The sequence below is a fragment of the Lissotriton helveticus genome, chromosome 6, assembly GCF_964261635.1.
Source record: "Lissotriton helveticus chromosome 6, aLisHel1.1, whole genome shotgun sequence".
In the NCBI taxonomy this organism is placed as follows: domain Eukaryota; kingdom Metazoa; phylum Chordata; class Amphibia; order Caudata; family Salamandridae; genus Lissotriton; species Lissotriton helveticus.
Window position 1 is genome coordinate 676,730,541 of NC_136067.1, and position 21,615 is coordinate 676,752,155.

The 21,615-nt window shown below is 48.2% G+C and overlaps 1 protein-coding gene across 2 annotated transcripts in view; it reads left to right on the forward strand.

The window, feature by feature from the left end:
- DOP1A (DOP1 leucine zipper like protein A) overlaps window positions 1–21,615 on the forward strand; it is a 1,012,538-nt gene that overhangs the window by 810,041 nt on the left and 180,882 nt on the right. For both annotated transcript variants that reach the window (XM_078648131.1, XM_078648132.1), the window contains one exon: window positions 2,397–2,506. In XM_078648131.1, coding sequence (XP_078504257.1) covers window positions 2,397–2,506 — 110 coding nt within the window. The remainder of the gene's footprint in view (window positions 1–2,396; window positions 2,507–21,615) is intronic.

A 21,615-nucleotide genomic window follows, 5' to 3' on the forward strand; every position in this document is an offset into this window, starting at 1 on the left:
TGTGCACACTTGCTAGTGCATTGACTACTCGACATCCCTTGAAGTTGTGCTTTGGGTTACTTGTAGCCCAAGCCCCGAGCACCATCTGCACCAAAGATTGTGGGCCTACACTCCACGAGTGTTCCGTGAGCTCGCTTCTTGCATTTCCGCTCGAGGCTCCTTCGCGATCCCTGGTCCGTTGGCTGGTGGGACCCTACAAAGGCAACTCTGATTTTCCTTGGGCTTCCCTGGTTGCTCCAGACGTGCCTTGACTCTCCACCGCGTGGTGAGTCCCTCTGACCTTGCTGGTCCACTACAAAGCATTTTTGTTTCCTGCGTGGGTTTGCTGTTGCCAAGGTTTGTTGGGTCCAATCCAGGCACCAACAACGCAGCACTCGACATCCTTCTTGGGACAGCTCGATTCCAGATCCTGGTCCTCGTCGACGCCTCCTGGTCCTCGTGGCTCAAGAGTCAAGCTTCACCTCTTTCACCTGAAATCACCCGATATCGGTGGGCATTCGACTGTCGTGCCCCTGGTCACTGGCAAGTGACCCAGACTCTGTCCCCTATGCTTTCAGGTTCTTCTCATCCTCGATCCAGGCTTGGATCACACTGGACACTTTCCACTTGGACAGCAGCAGCGCTTTGAAGCAGATCTCCATTGAAAACGACGACGAAACCAGACACCAAAAGACACCTATGCACCCAGCATCCCTGGGTGAGGTAACTCAAGTACTCCGGTGCTCCCGTGGCTGTTAGCCCTAGAACCCCTTAAGTCTAAAGGGGTTTGCTCAAAGTTCTCTTCTCAGTGTCCTTAATCTTTAAATTTCCAACCACGACTTTCCCCATAGAAGCTAACGGCGTCTCGTGGCTGTTTTCTCACAATGCACGCGTCCCCTGTCCCCTGTGTCACTACCTTGGGTTGTTCCTTGTGGTCCCAGCGATTCTACAGGCTCTAGGCCTTGTGTCTAGTCAAGTCGTGGTTCTTATACCGCTTTCTTAATATATGGTTTGGTACGCCCCTAGGGCTCAACTGTATATTGTGCTAATTTACTGTCTGCTACTAAGTTTACTGAATGTGCTTTTGCCTCTAGCCTCATAAAGAGACTAGACGGGATGTGTTTAGAATAAATACATATGTTTTATATATATACCTGATGTGGTTCTCCTTTCATTTGGTCATTCACAAGATTATAGACTGGTGAAACAAGCTGCTTTGCATTCCTCCAAGACTTAGCCTGAAGGCTGCTCTCCACAGCTAACACTAGGATAGCTTTCTACAAAGGTTGTCTTTAACCTACCATCAATAAGGGTCGTTTAGACTGGTGCAAGGTGCCCACTACAATGGTGGACAGCATATGCCATGCCAACTTCTCACAGTTACCAACCATACCACCCAGCACAGGAACAGCCTCCAGAAACACCTTACTAAAGTAATCACACTAGCCACCTCCATCAAACTGAGGTTCCTAATTATCATGTTCCAGACAACCTTTGAAAAATACTTCCCACTAGGGCAAACAACCGTACTTGTTCCGTCAGAAATTATTTTCAACTGGACCCAGCTGCCCAGTCACTGGAAAAGATTCTCATCTGCGTGAAGGAATGCCATATCGGCTCTAGTAGGCTGATGCCTAGATTATTGAAATGTCCCACAATTCCTTGTATTTCCATTCTCAGTATTCTATTGAGACCTTTTACCTTTCAACATGTAATGGCCCACCTGATTCTTAGGGCAAGAAAATATATGGGGGCTACAATGTCTGATCATTCCACTGATAGCTTGTTGCAGTCTAACTAACATTTCAGACTATTTTGGTGGTTCCTCTGTTAAGGGTTCCATCAACAACATACAGGGTTCTAAATTACTTGTGTCTGACGTTTTCCTTGTAAAATCTGTGTATCACTAATCTCTAGCTTCAGGAAACAATGCAATACCTGAAGGTTTTCTAGTTATCTTCATAATGATCCAGTAGTGTTTTTCAGCTTCAAGGAATTATGTGTGCACATATTCTAAATAGAGGTCAGGACATATAGTATACAAGGAAACCTACAAATGTCTTGTGAATCGGATTCTACAATGCTGTCTATTAGTAGGATCATGGACTGTGAAATGTAATTAGCTGCATTACGTTTTCCAGCAGCTGTAATATTAACTTTGATCCCCTACTGACTTGATTTATGTATGTCTGAGGTGAATTTATGCTGCACATTCATTAAGAAATTGAAAATGTTACTTGTGTTTTGTTTGCAATAAATAGTTTCTTATATTTTTGAACAGTTAAGCAAATTGCACTAATTAAGGTTTGGTTATGATAACCTTACTAGTTTGTACAAGTGTATGAGCTAAAATGCTCAACTAATAATAGATTATGTTTGCCTTTGATTATAGCACCGTTTTTTTCTTTGTGTTACAGGTTTTAGCTCATCTTTTGGATATGGTGTTCTACAGTGATGAAAAGGAGAAGGTTATCCCACTGCTTGTTAATATTATGCATTATGTTGTTCCCTACCTCCGCAATCACAGGTAGTATTACTTTTTAGACTAGCTGTTGAGATTTAGACATTAGTTATCTACTTATTTTCTAACATGAATTTATTCATGCCTATATTTTCACTCTGGGATCTGATTTGCAGTGACTGCCATTAGTCAATTGTTAATTTTAATAAACGTCAAAGTCTTGAAATAGCAGATCTACTTTCAAAGAAATCACATAGTACCTTCTTGAATACGGTACATGGATATGCCTTACAGTAGATCTAAGAGAAGCGTCTTCCTGTGCGATCTTAAAGATTAAGCTCAAGGATATATGTTCTAATCTGATAAAGACGTCTAGCCGCAGGTTCCTTACCTTATAATTATCCCCAGTGGTCTTAATGGATCTGGAAAACTTTTTTAATCAGTACCTCTGCACACCGGTAGGTGGTGTAATTCGGCTCTACATGGTGTCATCGGCATTGTCTGTGCCAGAAGTGACGTGCGCAATGCCTGCATAGGCGCCATTCCAGCGCACTTGTGTCAGTTCTTTTTTTTTTCAGCACCAGTCAGTGCAGAACCGGAGAAAACTACCTCAGTCATTTTTTGACAGACCTTTTTTGACTTTTTGACGAAGTTTTTGAGATTTTTCTGCTGGTGTGGTAGTGATTTCCAGTAGAAAAGCTGGATTCAAGCCCTGCGGTGCCTGTCACTGACAGATGTCGGTGATGGACCCACAAATTGTTTGCCTCTGGTGCCCTGAGCATGCCACGACGCAAACACCTGCGTCCACTGCCGCTCCATACACACCAAGGACTTGAGGGAATTGGTTCTTCAAGATTCTTGCCACTCTATGTGCGGTGCGGTGGCTGTCCCGATCCAGGTTGAGAGGAGGTTCTGGGATTGGTTGCGAAGTCATCGATCTTTGTTGCAGTCGAATTTGTCTGGGTGTTCGGTTAAGTCCCTGAAGAAAAAAAAGAGTAAGAAGTGGAAGAGGTCTTCAAATTCACCCCATTTGTCGAGTGAGCGTCATCATTCAAGGGCTGGCGGCGCCGTTGATCCTGCACTCCGCTCCTCCCCGAGTTTCCGGGAGACAGAGCGACCCCTGCCTAACTCTGCAAATTTTATGAGGTCATGCACCTCATATTTGGTTGGCCTGTCCCCACTGGTGCACCTTCAGGCCCCGTAGGTTCAGGAGTGGCCCCTACTGATTCTCAGACGGCGGCTTTGCCCCCCGGTGCCAGTTAGACCCTTGGATCATGGATGGATCCGGACCCTGCCAGTCGTACCACTTCAATATTCCGGTACTCCAGTCCTGATGATAACTCTACTAATTCTCGTGACCGATTCTGACAGTGAGCCAGAGGGCTATCGTCCGCCGCCCAATTAAGCCTTGCCCTCCAGAATGAAGCCTGAGGCCTATTCCAATGGACTAGGACTTGGGGAAGATTGGGAGGGGCTACCGGACCCTGAGAAATTCCAGCACCTTGACCCCAACATGGACTGATGTGAGGACTTGGCGGACGCCAGTGGACTGGACACCTCTCCAGATACTGGTATAGTCTCTCCTCCTACTGTGGCAATAGAGGAGGGAGCTTCTTTTGCTATGGTGGTGAGAAGGATGACCGAGGTACTGGAGCTTAGCTTGCCCTCGGTGGATGCCTGCCATTTCAGGGGATGTCCAGTATCGCTTATGGACATGCCCTTTGATGACTCTTGTCTCTTTGGAGACAAGGTGGACTCAGCACTGGTGCGCTACAAGGATAGAAGAGCTATAGCCAGGTCCCTGGGCCTTCCCATGGCCCCTCGCCAACCGCAGTCTGCCTTTTGCGGCCACAGAAGGGTCTTCAAGCCGTGTCTTTACCTGCCCTGTCACCACGGCATGTAAGCTTCCCAATCTCCTTGGGGCCAAATACACCCCCAGACCTTGTGGGTTGGGCAGCCATAGGTCAGGCCAGTCCACCACCCCCTCCAGCAGCCACAGCCTCCAAACTTCTTTAGTTCACCCTCCACCCATAATGGGCATTCAGTGGGAGGCAGGATATGGATTCTCCTGCACCACTGAAGGTCGATTATGTCAGACCATTGGATTCTCCACAATGTCCGAAGGGGCTACTCTCTCCCCTTCGTGACTACCACTCTACCCATGCCACCCACTTGCGATAGGCTGATGAAGGACCAATTCTCCTTACTCCGACAGGAAGTAGTGGTTCTCTTGGCCAAGGGAGCTACAGAGTGGGTGTCAACACCAGAAGTAGGTCATGGTTGCTATCCTTGCTACTTTCTGGTGCCCAAAAAGGATGGAGGCCTTCGTCATATCCCAGACTTGCAACCTCTCAATTTCTTCCTCAAAAAGGAGAAATTCAAAATGCTCAAGCTCTCTCAAGTCCTGCCTGCCCTGGATCCGGGAGACTGAATGGTAGCGTTGTACTTGCAGGATGCATATTTTCACATGCCCGTCCTGCCTGCACACAGACGTTACCTACGGTTCACGGTGTGCCACAAGCACTTTCAGTTCATCGGACTCCCTTTTGGCCTTACCAGCACCCCTTGGGTGTTCACCAAGGGGATGGCGATGGTTTTAGTTCAGGTGTCATGTTTACCAGCCTCATGGTCTCCTGCATCCTGCATGTGGCACATGCCTGCTGGCATATGCAGGCTCTGCAGTGCAGTGCGACCAGAAGTTCCAGTGGGCACAGCATCAGGGAACTATTTCCGACATGGTCCAGATCGCGGAGCGAACTGCAAAACCGTGATTGGGTCAGTGGCAGACCCCTCTCCCTTCCCCAACCAGATCTTACATTGGTGTTAGATGCTTCACTCCTGGGAAAGGGGGTCATCTGGGAGAGGTGGAGATCAGAGGCCTCTGATCTTTATCAGATTCTGGACTTTACATCAACCTACTGGAGCTCTGAACCCCCGTCTGGCATTGAAAGCCTTTCCACTCTCCATCAAGGAAAGGTTAGTGCAGGTATTCATTGACAAAACCACCGCCATGTGGTACTGCAACAAACAGGGCTGAGTGAGGTCATGAACCCTTTGTCAACAGACCCTGCGACTCCGTACATGGTTGGAACATAGGGTATATCTCTGATTGGTTCAACACCTGGCAGGCTCTCTGAATGCCAGGGCAGACAAACTCAGCCGAAGATGCCTAGTGGATCTCGAATGACATCTCCAATCAGAGGTGGTGCAAGGTCTCTTTCGGCAGTGGGGAGAGCCTTTGTTAGATCTGTTCACCACCCTTGAGAATTCGAAATGTCAGCACTTTTAGCATTGGAGTTTCCAAGGCGACTCTTTTAGTCTCGAGTGGAGCTCAGACCTCCTGTACACCTTTCAACCCATACCACTCTTGCCCAGAGTTCTCCCAGAGTTCTCCAGAAGATCAGGAACGACCGGGCCCAAGTCATCCTTCTGACTCTGCTCTGGGCTCGGAGAGTTGGGTATCCCGAGCTGTTGAGCATGGTCATCGATCCTCCGATCAGGCTGCCTCTTCGGGAGGGTCTTCTGTCTCAGCAGCAGGGGAGAGTTCTCTACCCAAACCCATCAGTGCCCTGCCTTCATGTGTGGAGATTGAGCGGTGGCAGTTCACAGCTTTCACCCTTCCACCAAAGTCTGCAATGGTGTCTTGGCAGCCAGGCGTTCTTCCACCAAGACGGTATACTTCTCCCGCTGGGGCAAGTTTGTGCCATGTTGTGCAGAAAAGCAAGTTGACCGTCTTTCTGTTCCCTTTCCTCAGGCCATCCTGTTTATTCTTTCTCTTGCCCAACAGGAGTCTGCTTTGGTCATCTTAAAGGGCTATGTTTCTGCCATTTCAGCCTTTCTGCTGTTGCCAGATCAGCCATTCCTGTTCAAGTCCCCTATTGCAGATAGTTTTTTTAAAGGTCTCATATGCTTCCACCTTCGCAGTTTATCATGCCTCAGTGAGTGTACTTACATTTCTGATGACACCCCCTTTGAGCCACTACATAACTGTCCTCAGGGTCATTACCATCAAGACAGCCTTCCTGCCTGGAGGGTTAGAGAGCTTAAGGCTTTGTCATCTAAGCCTCCATACCTAACCTTCTGTCATGACAATTTGGTTCTTCACACTAGAGCTTCCTTTCTCCTGAAAGTTGTCACTCCCTTTCATGTTGGCCTGTCCATCACCCTGCCTACCTTTCATGCTGTGCCATTTCCCTCTAAGGAAGAGGAGCAATGCCATTGACTGGACCCAAAAAGAATGTTGTTCTTCTACCTTGACTGCCAGCTCTACGTGGATGATGTCGGATCCAAGAAGGGGAAAGACTGTGCAAAAACAGACTATCGTCCTCTATTTTAAAATATGCTACACACTGGCCAAGAGGCAACCGCTCAGCGTTTGTGTGCTCATTCCAACAGAGCTAAGGCTGCGACCACTGCATTAGCACATAGAGTTCTGGTCTTAGATCATTTTCAGGCAGCAACGCTGGTTTCTCTGCACACGTTCACCAAGTACTACTGCCTGGACATTCAAGGCATTAGCTTTTTGCCCCTTCTGTCCTGCAGAACTTCCTAGTGTGAATTTGTTCTGCAGACCCACCTCCCGGGAGGTTTTGCTCGGGTGCTTATTCTAAGTTAAAGAATCTTCAGCTAGAAGTCTCTATCAGATGAACAAGTTAGTTATCTTAGGTAACGGTTTTTCTGGTAGAGACTCTGTCTAGCCGCAGATTCCTTACTGACCCATCCTTCATCACCGCTCTGCAAACAGATTTCTGGGGTCAGGGCTGTTCCTCCTCTGGGCCTCAGCTTTCAACACCAGTGGTCCGTATTCTTCGTGGCTCCGCGAACCTGATGTGGAAAGTCACGAAAACAAATGGACACATGTGCACTGGGGTGGTGCAAAAAAGGCACAGCGCACATCACTTCTGTCACAGACGACACCGTCAGCATCATGTGTAGCTGAACGCGCCGCCTAACGGCACGTAGGGGTACCCCTCACAAACATTTTCTATATCCAGTCTGACCCCTGTGGATAATTCTAAGGTAAGGAATCTTAGGCTAGATAGACTCTCTACCAGATAGGGTGTCCAAAGGTAAGTAACTTGTTTATCCAATTAATACATGTTAGCTCCATCATATTCTCTCTGTCGGTGTAGCAGTACAAAGCTGAGAAACAACCAACATTTTAGCATGCGCTGTTTCAGTAAACTTACCTTGCCAGCTTATTGAGAAAACGTAGTCTTGTTGGTAGATTAACCCAGGTTTACCCCTTGTGAATAGATTTGCCCCTCTTTCATGCATGGATCTCTGTGACTGACTTCTTTTACGGTCACCTGAGGGGCCTATCTCATTGGGCGTCTTACTGCCTGATACCCAAGAACTTCCTAGGACTGGTGAACGGGGGGTAGGGCAGGCCAGCACAATAGTCTTAGCATCTTGGAATGTGGCGGGCATAACTAACAAACTGGGTGATAAACAATGGGAAAAAATCTGGCGGAATATGACTTAATCTCCCTGCAGGAAACCTGGGCAACAGATCTTATTTTTGTAAACGGTTACCGTTCTTTTCAAACAAAGGCGATTTCGTCGCTCTTAGGGAGGTCGAAGGGGTGGTCTGTTAACACTAATCCCAAATACGTCGGCCTTGAAACCAAAGAAGTTCGTAGAAAAGAGCCAGCTTTGTCACATTCTTACCCTCGAGTTGGCTAACCAAGGTTCTTGGCTTTTAATAAACTTCTACAATAATAACTTTGAGCCTAATATGCACCTAGCCGTAGATGAGGTAAACGGGGAACTGGAGGAGGTATTAAAGACAAAAAAATATAAAAGAACCCATACACATCATCTGGTTGGGAGATTTTAATATCCATCCTTGTTAGTTTAACCTAGAGAGTGTATGTGGCCTGGAGGACCTTATGATTAAAACGTTAGATCACTTTTCTCATTCTATTTATGGTAACCGGCTTAATAGGACCCTCTCGGCCAGGGTCATGGTGATTGTGAATAAGCACTCCTCCTCCCCGGATTCCCTATTAAAAACCTTTTAACTAAATGATCATGAAACAACTATAGATTTTATCCTGGTGTCAAATCCCCTTATTAATAGCTGTATCGTGTTGATGCCCAATTTACGACCTTCAGTGATCATGCTATTTTATCTTGCGAGTTACGATCCACCCACAGAGAAGTGGCCACTCAATGGGAAATAGGTCCTCCAGTATTAGCAAGTAGGAATGGTTATCAATTAAAGTGGGCTCAAATTGACAAACCTAAACTCCTCTTTGAAACTGTTAGTAACTCTCTTGATGGCACTGAAAACTGTTTGGATTTAAATATTTCCCCCTGCGTAATGTTATTAGGTTTCAATGAACTATTAGAAGAGACAAAAAGGGCGCCAACATGGTATAAGTAAGAAAAATCCCACAGGGCTAAGGGCTGGTCTTGCTCTGCCTGATCAAAGTCGTGGAAGGCCCTGGTAAAAGCACTAAGAACATAACTTAGAGGTGCGACGCAAATTGCCTCACTGGTATAAATTGGCAAGAAGATCTAGGGAGGGGACAATGAGGGAGGAGATCTGGGCCCGATTAGAGCTTGCCTCAGTAAAGGGAAATAAAGTTTTGGGAGATAATAAACGTGCCCTACTTTAATACTCAAAGTGGTCCTACTAGAGACAGCAATGTAGGTGAAGATGATTGGGTGGCACATTATTCAAGTATTTTTTTCTCTCACTACTTCCCTGCCCACCTCACCTAATCCTACAGGCGCTTCCCTTCAGGAATACTTAGTGTTCTCTCTTATAGAGGTGAAGTGTGGACGAGAGTTTGTCCTGGCAAGTGCTCCACGACTTGTCTGTGCCCTTGTTGGTGTCTTGTACAAATTTAGCAAGAAAGGTGACCATTTTACCGTCGATCCCAGGTGTGAGGGCCACTTTCCCCTCCAAAGATGGCCTGGACATTCCGCCTTAACACAACTCCTCACTTCCTTATCTAGGGGCTTCCTTAACCTGCCCACCATGTAGGTGGCCATCTTGGACACCATTCCGCTGAACGCATGTGCAGAAGGTCATCTCGGTCCAACAAATCTTCCTCCGGGGCCCCTGCTGTGTCCAGAGCAGTCTCATTGTCGGTAAGGGGATCTGGGGATCCTGTAAGAGCTGGGAGTCCATAAACGCCTTTTTTAGACGTGCAAAGGCGTTGAGATCGACCCCTGGGTCGTCTGCGCGTTTGCGTTTCTCAGAGTTAAGAGTAGCTACCTGCTCTGAAGGTAATGGGGCTCGGGCCCATAAGTGCCTTCCCTCTGATCGAGGGGTCTCTAGCATTGCGCCTGTAGTGCCATGATTTACTTCTCTGGAGGGGCTACCACCTGCAAGACAGCTTTAAATATGAAGCCATCCATCACTTGACAGAAATGATCGTCAGTTGGAAGGTAGTTAAGTTCCTCCTCCTTCATACTGAGAGAGTAAATGTATAGTAGGGTGAATTAAGACTGGGATGAACCCTGAATAGCAATTACACCCCATCAGTGTCGGGAGATTGATTATGAAAGCAAAATATGGAACTTTCATCCCCCCCCCCCCTTTTAGGTCTCGCCTAGCGGTGCAGCGCATGCGCTGCTCGCTTTGCGAGGCATGAAGTATACATTATAGGTGAGGGAAGCCCAGCCCACTCCACCACCCACTTTTTCATTGGCTTGTGGCTTTGGCCTTTCTAAATGCTGCCTTCTGATTGGTTTAGAGGCTGCTAGTCCCTCCTTATGACAGCCATGTCTCCTTCCATGGCCATCGGCCCCTTTACTGCATATTTCCTGAGCACTACTTTGTGTCCTGCCACACCTCCCACTGTCTGTGCCTTCTCTCCCGCCCCTCCCAATCCCATTGTTTGTGCCTTAATCCAGCCCACCCACCGACACTCCCGCACCCCCGTTTGCAATTCAAGAGGTCTTGCATAATTGCTAGTACTCTTGCATTACAAATGCTTGTTCAATTTCAGTTCTCGCCCTTGGGGACTTCACTTCCATATTGTCGCCACTCCAACTGGTTGTTTATGGGATCATGGTGTAGTTCGTTCCGTTCATAGTACATTTACTCAAATTAAATTAAGGTCCTGCTACACTACACCCTAATTATATATGTGTGGCCGCAGTTCAGAGCACAAGGATAAATCAGAGCTGATTGAACAATTAAGTAGACGCCCCAAGTGTACAATAACTAGTAGGTTCTGGAAGCACATTATATATTTTGTAATTGGCATTTTAGAAGAGAGTAGTACTTTTAAAATATGCTACGTATTAAATGATTAACGCTTTCTTTGTGTTAGGAAAATTACCGAAATTGAGAATTTTTTCCAAAGTGAGTGCAGACAATGAGGGGGGCCTCACTTTAACAGCGCAAATTCTCTTTCCCTTACATACTTTTAGACATTGTCTTAATCTCTGCAGATCTCAAACATGGCCACGATATTTACACACAGCTGAAAGCGACGTTCTTTGAAGACCTTCTTCTGTTTTCTATGTTGCTCAGTACGTTTCGGAATCGTGACTATCCTGAAAAATCGTAAAATGACAAAACCTCAGCCGGAGAGTGATGTCATCTGTCAGACATTACAGTTCACGCGGCCCCAGTCTTCAGGCTCCCTCTCGGAGCAGCCCCCTTCTCAGTGCACTCCTGCAACGCTTCCAGGAAATGAAAAATATAATCGCAGCATCCATCCTTCATTTCCGAAGAAAAGTTCATGACAAGGCGAGTGCTGCATTGTGAATACAGTTCCAATCAATAACAGGTTTCACTATGCTTCCTGAGTGAAGAGCAGTTATATTTCTTTCATTTCCCCACTCAGCAACAGCAGAGACCAATAGTCGGGCACACTTTAATCCATCAAATAAAACCAGTGCACGAACTTGGCCATTACAACTGGATGCTTTAGCAAATAGACCCCAGCAGTACGTTTATCTGCTGCCTTTCTTCCAGTCTAGCTCCTTTTGACTAGAAGCAGGGGCAGTCTGCGCTCGGAATGACCTACCAATTAAACATGCATTGTCAGTATACTGATGAGCTGGACAATAACATCTTTATATGCTCTGGAAGAAAGGATAGGTATCATTGGAAAGGCATATCAAAATCTCATCAGTCTGCACAGTCAGATTTAGGGCGATGGAACATGTGCCACTGGTGTGTTTTGAACTATGTCATGGGTTTAAAAGCACCTGCTGCAGATTTCGTGTCTGTCCAGCAATTTTCAGGCAATATAAAAATGTCAAGTTAAATCTGGCGAATAATGTACCTGCTGGAGAGAGATCGGAGTGTTGTCTAGTGGCAGTTTTGACTCATAATAAAGTAGTGTGGGGCGTTAATATGCCTGCTGCACAGCACGTGTACCATGCAGGTAACCAACTGTATTTTATGCAGATGGCTCAGTGGCATGGCCGTCATTTGAGGGTCGTCAAGGGTCGAAGCTTCGACCCCTGGCTTGCTCCGTGCGACTCCTGGGCTCCAGCCACACTGCCACGGCTTGCGTGCGCATTCCCCCAGGGCTTTTTTAGGTCAACCATTGGAGACCTCCTGTATATACTTTAGTATATACTTATATACTTTAGTAAATACTTATAAGGTCGAGCATTCAAGACCTCTTGTTTATACTTTAGTATATACTTATATGTGTATGTACTTTGTGGGCTCTGGAGATCAGCCCTAGGACTTGTCTGTTTCAGCTTAGGGACTTTTTTTTCTGTTCAACAGCCTTGATAGAAAACGACCAGTAGAGGTCAGTAAAATACCAGAATTGCTAAAAGTCCATAGAAATTGTCTTCCACGAGCACCCGTAAACAATAATATTTTTTCAAATCTTGTATTTTCAGTGATATGACCACGGAAGGCCCTGATTTTATATTAAAAACAGAGCTTTGGACTATACCATTTCCTGCTGAAAGGCAATATTTCTCTCAATGTGTTCCCATACCTGGCGTGTCATGCAGTTTGGTGCTTACTTTCCCTCCATGCTAAAGAATAGTAGATGCTTCAGCACCCAGGCTAATGGCTAAATACATATAAGGTGCAAGGCGAGACCGATTGCATTGCAAAGGCTTGTTATAGAGGGTAGTTTGCCGCCTGGGAATGTCCAAATAAATGCCTCAATAAGTCTGTTCTTACTCTTGCGGGTGTTCGTCTCCAGGCGGTGGCTCGTTTTACTTATTTTTGAGTACTGTTAGCAAAAGCTCCCCATAAATGAGGCCTAAGGACTACCTCCCCTGTAGTAATTACTGTGACTGGATGCACTTCATTGTAATCCGCCAGTGAAAGTGACTCGCTTGCCGCTGGGAGGTAGAGATGCGCTGAGTGTGAAATAACGCATACGGGCCCCCTGGCGGCCAGATGTCCGCACCGCGCACACAAGCCTGGCAGCTGACAGCGACCGTGTAGGCAACAAGAATGTTCTAGCGGTCGCACTGTAGGGAATGAAAGAAGTTATGAAACGCGCACAAACAGGTGAGTGTGTTGGGCGGAATATAGTGAAACCTCTCAATATCGCAATACCATATTGGCAAATTGCGTGAGCCAAGAACATGAAAGGTGCTTATCTGTATTCTTCTGAACCAGTGAAGAAAGAGGAGGATATAGAGTCTGCGAGGACAGTTATAGAAGCTGCAACGCCCTGATTAGATTAACTGTTTTTTCTCACTTCCCCAAGGACTCCTGGGAAAAGTCGTTTATGTTTGAAAAAATCGTTACTTGTGAAAGGCATCTGGGGCTAGATGTACATTTACAGACTCTTAAATACCGAATTTTACCGATTCGGTATTTAAGAGTCTGTAAATGGGAAGGGGGCAGATGTAGGTAATTCTGATTTCAGGAATACCGAATCTGTAAGATTGGGTATTTACCGATTCGGTAAATACCGAATCCTGCAAGGGTGCAGGGGGTGTCACTTTGACACCGTCTAGCACCCCAAGTACAGGCTTGTGTGACATGTGGCACACATACATGCCCTAAGGGCATGTCTGTGTGTCACATTGTACAGGTGTGCATGCACACCTGAATTCGGTATTTTACCATACAATAGGATTGTGTGGTAAAATACCGACTCTTAAGGGCCTGTGGCACTGTAAACTGTGACACCTACATTTGGAATTACAGAATCAGTATATTTACCGATTCGGTAATTTACCGAAGCGGTAATTTTACCGAATCGGTAAATATACCGATTCTGTAATTTTCAGCCCCCTACACCTGAAAAACCCTAATACCGGTCGGAAACGGCCGAAATCGGCCGTTTCCGACCGGTATTAGGGCTCCTACATCTGGCCCCTGGTTATTAAAAGTCAAGAAAGATACGCCTAAATCTCACCTCCGGGTCCTGACATAGATTATGGTATGGCCTATCATTGTATAGTATGGTATGACCTGGCTTTGTATAGTATGGTATGGTCTGTCATTGTATAATATAGTATGGCCTATCATTTGTATAATATAATATAGTATAGTATGGTATGGTACTTCCTATCATTGTATAGTATAGTATGGTATGCTTATATGATCTGTCATTTTAGAGTTTAGTGTGGTAAGGTATGGCCTGTCATTATATAGTATAGTATGTTCTATATGGCTTATGATTGTATGGTATGGTATGGCCTGTCTTTGTATGGTATGGATATCATTGTATAGAATAGTATGGTATGGCCTGTCTTTTTATAGTATGGTATGGTAAATTGTATAGTATGGAATGGGCTGTCATTATATAGTATGGTATGTTATGATTTGCTATGGTATAGCATTATGGAGTTTAGTTTGGTATGCTATGGCCTGCCATTGTATAGTATTGTGTGGTATGGCCTGTCATAGTATAGTATGTATGGTATGGTCTGTCATTGTAGAGCTTAGTATTGTGTGGTGTGGTATGACCAGCCATTTTATGGCATAGTATGGTTACGGTATGGCTTGTCATATAGTATAGTATGTTATGGTATGGCCTGTCATTGTATGGTATGGTTCTGGCTTGTCATTGTATAGTATAGGATGGTATGGTCTGTCATTGTAGAGATAAGTACGGATGGTACGGCCTGTCACTGTATTGTATAATATTGTATGGAATGGAATGGTATGGCATATCTTGGTATGGTACAGGTTGTCATTGTGGGTATGGTACGGACTGTCATTGTATGGTATGGTATGGCCTCTCATTGTATAGTATATTTCAGACAAATGAATGAATGAATGAAAAAATATTTATAGAGCGCACGATGGCCAAACGGCTTCCTGGCGCTGGGAGCTCTGAAGAACCGAACAGACAGGGCCAGGAGGTTTAGCAGGGGTAGGCCAGGGCAAACAGAAAAGTTTTCAGCGCTTTACGGAAATGAGAAAAAATAGGGATCGAACGCATAGAAAGAGGAAGGGAGTTCCAGAACCGGGGGGCAAGAACAGAGAAACGGGTTCCACCAGTGCGAGATTTGTGAAAGCGGGGAACAGTGAGGAGGGCAGAAGATGATGAACGGAGAGTGCGGGCAGGGGTGTGACGGGAAATCAAAGAATTAATGAAAGCCGGTGCAGAGTGATCAAGGGCCCGGTAAACAAGGCACCCTAGTTTAAACAGAGATCTCTGCAAGATGGGCAACCAGTGAAGGGATTTGAGGACGGGAGTGATGTGATGGGTTTTGGGCAAATGAAAGATGAGACGGGCGGCCTGGTTCTGGATAGCTTGTAAGCGGCGGGTTTCATAGGCAGGGATGCCAGCGAACAAGCTATTGCCATAATCGAGGCGGGAAGTGATAAGGGCGGAAATAATAATTTTAAGGGAGTCGAGAGAAAAAAAACGAGAGATTTTCCGGATCATTCGGAGGGAAAGAAAACAGGAGGACACCACGGCACTGACCTGGCCATGCATGGACAGGTCCTGTCTGACCTTGATGCCCAGAGTTTTAACAGAGGGAACGGGGGTGGGAGGGGGGCCAAGGATGGGAGGCCAGAAAGCAGGGGACCAGGGACTGGATTAGCCGCCAATCAGGACAAGCTCAGTCTTATCTGGGTTGAGCTTGAGGTGATTGGCGCTCATCCACCCAGAGATAAAGACCATGGTGGAGTGAAAAAAGGATAGAGAGTGAGAAGTAGAGGAAAGATCAAAGACGAGCTGGAGGTCGTCAGCGTAATTATACACAGAGACCCCCAGCTCAAGAAGAGAAGAGATAAGAGGGTGAATATAGAGGTTAAAGAGAAGGGGAGAGAGAGAGGAACCTTGGGGGACCCCACAGGGCACCGGGAGGGGAGAAGCAGAGAAGCCGGGAAGGTGAACGGCTTGAGAACGCCCTGTCAGGAAAGAGGTGATCCAGGAGAAGGCAGAACCTCGTATGCCCGCTGCGCTGACACGGTCCAGAAGAATGTTATGGTCGACCGTGTCAAACGCAGCGGACAGGTCGAGGAGGATCAGAGCTTGAGGAGTTGACGTCGGCCTTGGCCTTAAGCTCGTCGAGGACGGCCAACACCACGGTTTCAGTCGAATGACCCGAGCGGAAGCCAGCTTGGTGAGAAGCCAGAAGCTGGCTCTGCTCAACATAAACAGAGAGACAGGAAGTAACGTAAGACTCAAGAATTTTAGCCAGATAAGGGAGAAGAGAGATAGGTCTGAAGTTAGAGGGAAGAGAAGAGTTGAGACCAGGCTTTTTAAGAATGGGGGAAACAATAGCAGATTTGAATGAAGAAGGGACCAAACCAGTGGAAAGAGAGGCATTAAGGAAAGAGAGAGGGGTATCAGGACAGGAAGAGAAGAGGATTTTAAGAATACGGGCAGGGGCACAATCAGTGGGGGTACCAGACTTGATTTTGGTGAGCAAAGCTAGGAAAGAGTCCAAAGGGAGGGGGGGAAAAGAGGAGAAGGAGGATTTAGGCGCAGGGGGAGCAGAGTGAGGAGGAGTAAAAGGAGTGACCAAGATGTTAGATTTGATTTTTACAATCTTCTCGATAAAGAAGTTGTTAAGAGAAGAGCAGAGGGCCTGGGAGGGAGTGAAGGGAGGGCAAGCACGATCAGAGGTGGCCAAGTTGTTTACCAAAGAAAAAATTTCTTTAGCTTTGTTGGCCGAGAGCGCCACTTGTTCAGAAAAGTACTTGGTCTTAGTGGCCAGGATGGCCTGCTTGTACTCTTTAAGAAGGGTTTTGTATTTGGCCTTATGGTCAGGGCAGTAGCTGCGGCGCCAAAGGCGCTCTGAGCGTCTAAGCTCCAGTTTAAGAGTCTTGAGCTCCGGGCTAAACCAACGGTGAGCCTCATGAGGGCGGATGGATTTGACTAGCTTGAGGGGGGCTACTAAATCACATGCAGAAGAGAGCCAATTACCAACTGCAGCAGCCTGTGAGTCAAGGGGAATACCAGTGAGATCAGGGGAAGAAGAAGCAAGGGAGTGAGAAAGGGAAGCTAAGTCAGCACGATTCCAGCTACGGGAGAAAACATTCTTGGGGCGAAGGGGCTTGTGAGGGGAGCCAGTAGTGATAGAGAAAGAGATGAGGGAATGGTCAGACCAGGTACATGGGAGGACACAGGGGGGGGAGACTATGTCCTGAGATGACCAGACTTGGTCCAGGATGTGTCCAAATTTGTGGGTGGGAACCTGGACGTGAGACTTAAGGTTGAGACAGAGGAGAGTGGCCGTGAAGTCCTTAGATGCTGAATCCTCCCTGGGATCGCCAGGCCAGTAGTTAAAGTCCCCAAGCAAAAGGACAGAGGAGTTATTAACCACCAGCGTGGCGAGAAGTTCCTGCAGGGAAGCCACGAACAGGGGCATGTTCAGGGGAGGGCGGTAAACAAGGACGACGGTGAGAGGTGCCAGCAGATTGGAAGAGCGAGCAACCAGGAAGTCCACTCCAGCAATGGGTGCTTGGGGGAGAAGCTGAAATTGGATAGTGGATCGGACAATCATGGCAACTCCCCCCCCAACCTTGTCCGTGGGGCGGTCAGCCCGAAGGACATAGTAGGAGTGGGGAAGGATGGCAAGAATGTCGGGGAGAGAAGCCTCCGAAAACCATGTTTCCGTTAGGAATAGAAAATCAGGGGAGTCTGTAGTAAGAAGATTAAACAGGTCGAGTTGGTGTTTGCCTGCCGAACGAGTGTTGAGGAGAAAAGCGGAAGCAGTGTGAGGGGGGGGTAAGGGTCCAATGGGGAGGGGATCAGTGTCTGGCGTAGGGAGGGGAAGAATTGGGTGAGGAGACACAACACGGTCTGAACGGGGAACATAGATATCTAAAGCAACTAGATGCTGCGTGAGGGTGTGGGGGAGAGGCACGTCAATGGTATAGGAGAGAAGTTGAGCAGGCGTGTACGACAACAAGGGAGCAGGGGGTGTAGCCCCTGGTCCCGGCCCGTCGCGGACGGGCGCAGACGGGCTTAACTTAGGCGCAACTTCGGCGCGCCTTCGTCGCGCCCGCTGCGCTCGTCCGCTGCGCGGCCGGGATAATGGTGCCATAAGTAGGAGACCGGAAGTAGCAGGGCGTGGCAGGGGGTGGAGGGACAGAGGAGCTGCCCCGCCAACCAGAGAGCAGCCCAAGATGAAGCACACGCCCGTCCCCGCCCTCGTGACCTGCCCGTCAGAGGGGGAGGGAACGCTCAGCGTGGGGCGCTCTGGAGGCGGCTACCAGGAAGTCCCAAGAAGATAGGGGGTGCGCGGTGTCCTCAGCGCAGCCCCTGAAGCAGGAGCAGGGTAAGTAAAAAGTGTCCAAGCACTTGTTTAAAAAGATCGTTGCGCCGCGCCTCGGCAGCGTTGTTGCTCCCGGCGAAGCCTCGGGAGGTCTGGGGATTCAACAGAGCTAGGCGGGACTAGCCCGGCAGGAAGAAATTGCCAGGGGGGGAGGGACAGAGGAGCTGCCCCGCCAACCAGAGAGCAGCCCAAGATGAAGCACACGCCCGTCCCCGCCCTCGTGACCTGCCCGTCAGAGGGGGAGGGAACGCTCAGCGTGGGGCGCTCTGGAGGCGGCTACCAGGAAGTCCCAAGAAGATAGGGGGTGCGCGGTGTCCTCAGCGCAGCCCCTGAAGCAGGAGCAGGGTAAGTAAAAAGTGTCCAAGCACTTGTTTAAAAAGATTGTTGCGCCGCGCCTCGGCAGCGTTGTTGCTCCCGGCGAAGCCTCGGGAGGTCTGGGGATTCAACAGAGCTAGGCGGGACTAGCCCGGCAGGAAGAAATTGCCAGGGGGGGAGGGACAGAGGAGCTGCCCCGCCAACCAGAGAGCAGCCCAAGATGAAGCACACGCCCGTCCCCGCCCTCGTGACCTGCCCGTCAGAGGGGGAGGGAACGCTCAGCGTGGGGCGCTCTGGAGGCGGCTACCAGGAAGTCCCAAGAAGATAGGGGGTGCGCGGTGTCCTCAGCGCAGCCCCTGAAGCAGGAGCAGGGTAAGTAAAAAGTGTCCAAGCACTTGTTTAAAAAGATCGTTGCGCCGCGCCTCGGCAGCGTTGTTGCTCCCGGCGAAGCCTCGGGAGGTCTGGGGATTCAACAGAGCTAGGCGGGACTAGCCCGGCAGGAAGAAATTGCCAGTGGGGGAGGGACAGAGGAGCTGCCCCGCCAACCAGAGAGCAGCCCAAGATGAAGCACACGCCCGTCCCCGCCCTCGTGACCTGCCCGTCAGAGGGGGAGGGAACGCTCAGCGTGGGGCGCTCTGGAGGCGGCTACCAGGAAGTCCCAAGAAGATAGGGGGTGCGCGGTGTCCTCAGCGCAGCCCCTGAAGCAGGAGCAGGGTAAGTAAAAAGTGTCCAAGCACTTGTTTAAAAAGATCGTTGCGCCGCGCAAAATCTAAAAAAGAAAGTTGATATGCCTTTGACAGGCCTGGTTCTGATATGCACGATTCACTGAATCCTCAGGCTTTCCACAGACATATTTGAAAGATAAAAGCTTGCATTGGCTTCAGGTGATATTTACTGTTTGATGGATTTAGTAGCAGCCCCGGGACAGTCCTACTGTATTGAATTGTTGCCCTCTATTTCGCTGTGTATCTGTCAGAGCTCGAGTGTCCATTTAAGCTTAGGTGAGCTGGAGCTGCCCAGGGCTTTCCATGGCTGTGAGCACAGAGGATGGGTGAACAAATGGTGAACAGCTTGAATAACAGTGAGCTCAGTATGGGGTTGGGCTAAAACAAATAGAGTCTGGCTCACTAATAAATGTTAAAACTGCAACCAATATTAATGGTGGATGTCCAGTGTATTTTTTTAACAGCTCTGGTTTTTCATGCCATTTAAGAAAAATGTCCTGCAATTGGCTTTGTGGATCTTTTCTTTGGGTGCTTTTCTCTTTGCTTCTCGCAGGGCAACTCTGAGGACGGTCATTAGAGTAACTTTATGGCTGTTAGCCGTTTCATCAGCAAGGTTTCCGTATAACAACATCTATTTTTTTGTGCTCTTTAAACATCGCGAACTCGAACCAAAAGTGCTGTCATGAAGTCATTAGAATATTAAGTGATTTGCCCAGAATCACATGGTGTTGAGCCGATACCAAGACTTAAAACTGGTTCCCCGGCAACATGGCTGCACTTTGGCCTCATCGCTCTGTAATGAAATACAATTATTAAACTAAAGAGAATCTTTGCCAAAGAGTGTGTGATTTTAGCACAGTGGCGCACAGCAGTTGTGATTAAGTGGTCGTTGTAGTGCTTTGATGTGCTGTGTCTGTTCAGCTGAAAAACAGTATTCCATTGGCAGTGAGACCGACTAAATCCGCTTAATATCCCATTGGAGAGCGTTGAGTAGTTAAAGAATTTTGGAAAGATGGCAGTGAAATAGCCCTGTTTTAATAAGGCACATTCAGGCAGCCTGTAGTCCACTGTGGATGACTACAATAAAATGCCATTGTTGAAATGTTACATTGCTGTCCTTGTAGGAATCTTGGCTACAGAAAATACAAGCTGCTGGAAACTGGTTCCAGAGGTAGCCACTGGGGTGGCAGATGGGGGCTGTGGATGGAGTGCAGCCCCTATATGATAGTGCCTCGTGCCACTCATTTGTATCCCAATTCACGCACATTTTGAGTGGTGTATTTTTATGTGCATCGAACAGCCTGATTTTTCTGCCAAACACACCATCTTAAAGAACACACTGCCATCAGCTTAGAACAACAGCTGGGAAACCAGGCGAGGGGAAGTGGGGTGAGTGTTGGTGGGAGGGAAGGAGAAATAGTACCTCAATCGCGTCGGAAGCAGCGGACGGGTACTGACTAAGGGCCCTATTAGGATGGCGGACGGACCTGCGTCCGTCCGCCACCCCAGAGGTGGAGGGACCGTCCGCAGGGGCAGCGGCGGTCCCTCTGTGGAAATTAGGATGTGACCGCCACCCTGGCGGTCCCATCCTGTATGTTTAACATTGCGGCGGGTGCTGCTTGAAGCAGCACCCGCCGTAATGTTAAAAATTAAAGCAGTGCATTTGCATGCACAAAGCGGCAGGCACGCGCGGTGCCTGCCGCTTTGTGCACGCAAAGGCAGGGTCGTACCATAGGTACCCCCCATGTGCACCCCCCACCCCCCCTTCACCCCTGGGGGCCCGCAACAGGCCCCCAAAGAAAAGACCGTATGCCTTTCCATGGCGGAAATGCCGCCGTGGAAAGGCATAGGACCGCCGACATCCTAATATGCCTGGCGGTGTCTGATAGACACCGCCGGCCATGTTAGAGCTTTTCCGCCACAGTCGGAAGGCGACCGCAGCGGAGAAGCTGCGGACGGAAAAAATATCCCCAGCCATCCTAATCTGGCGGGGGTCTTTTTCCAGTCTGCAGCGGATAATCCGCATCCTCCGGGCTGGCGGTGGCTTCCGCCGGCCTGGAGGATGCGGATTATCCGCTATCATAATCGGCCCCTAAATTTGGTTAATCTGTGTTTAGTCCCTGCGCCACCAAGGCAAACAGAATTGACATTTGGGCTGGCCTGGCCAGTTAGAGGAAAGCTGACGTCCATTCAAAGGGATAACGCCTATATGTAGCTCCATGTCATCTTGTCTGGATTGAGATGTAGCCCTGACAGAGGTAAATGGCACCACCTACCGACATGCAGGATCTATTGCAATATTTTTCTGGTTCTAGAATGGTGCCTAGAAAGATTCAAAGAGTGAGGAATCTGCTGATAGAGTATCCACCTGAAACATGTTCTTAAATTTGTATGTCCCTATTTTAGGTCGCCTATATATTGAGTCAGGCTAGGGATATTTTAGGGGTACTTTGAGTCAGCATTGTGAGATATGGTTATTTCCTAATGCATGTA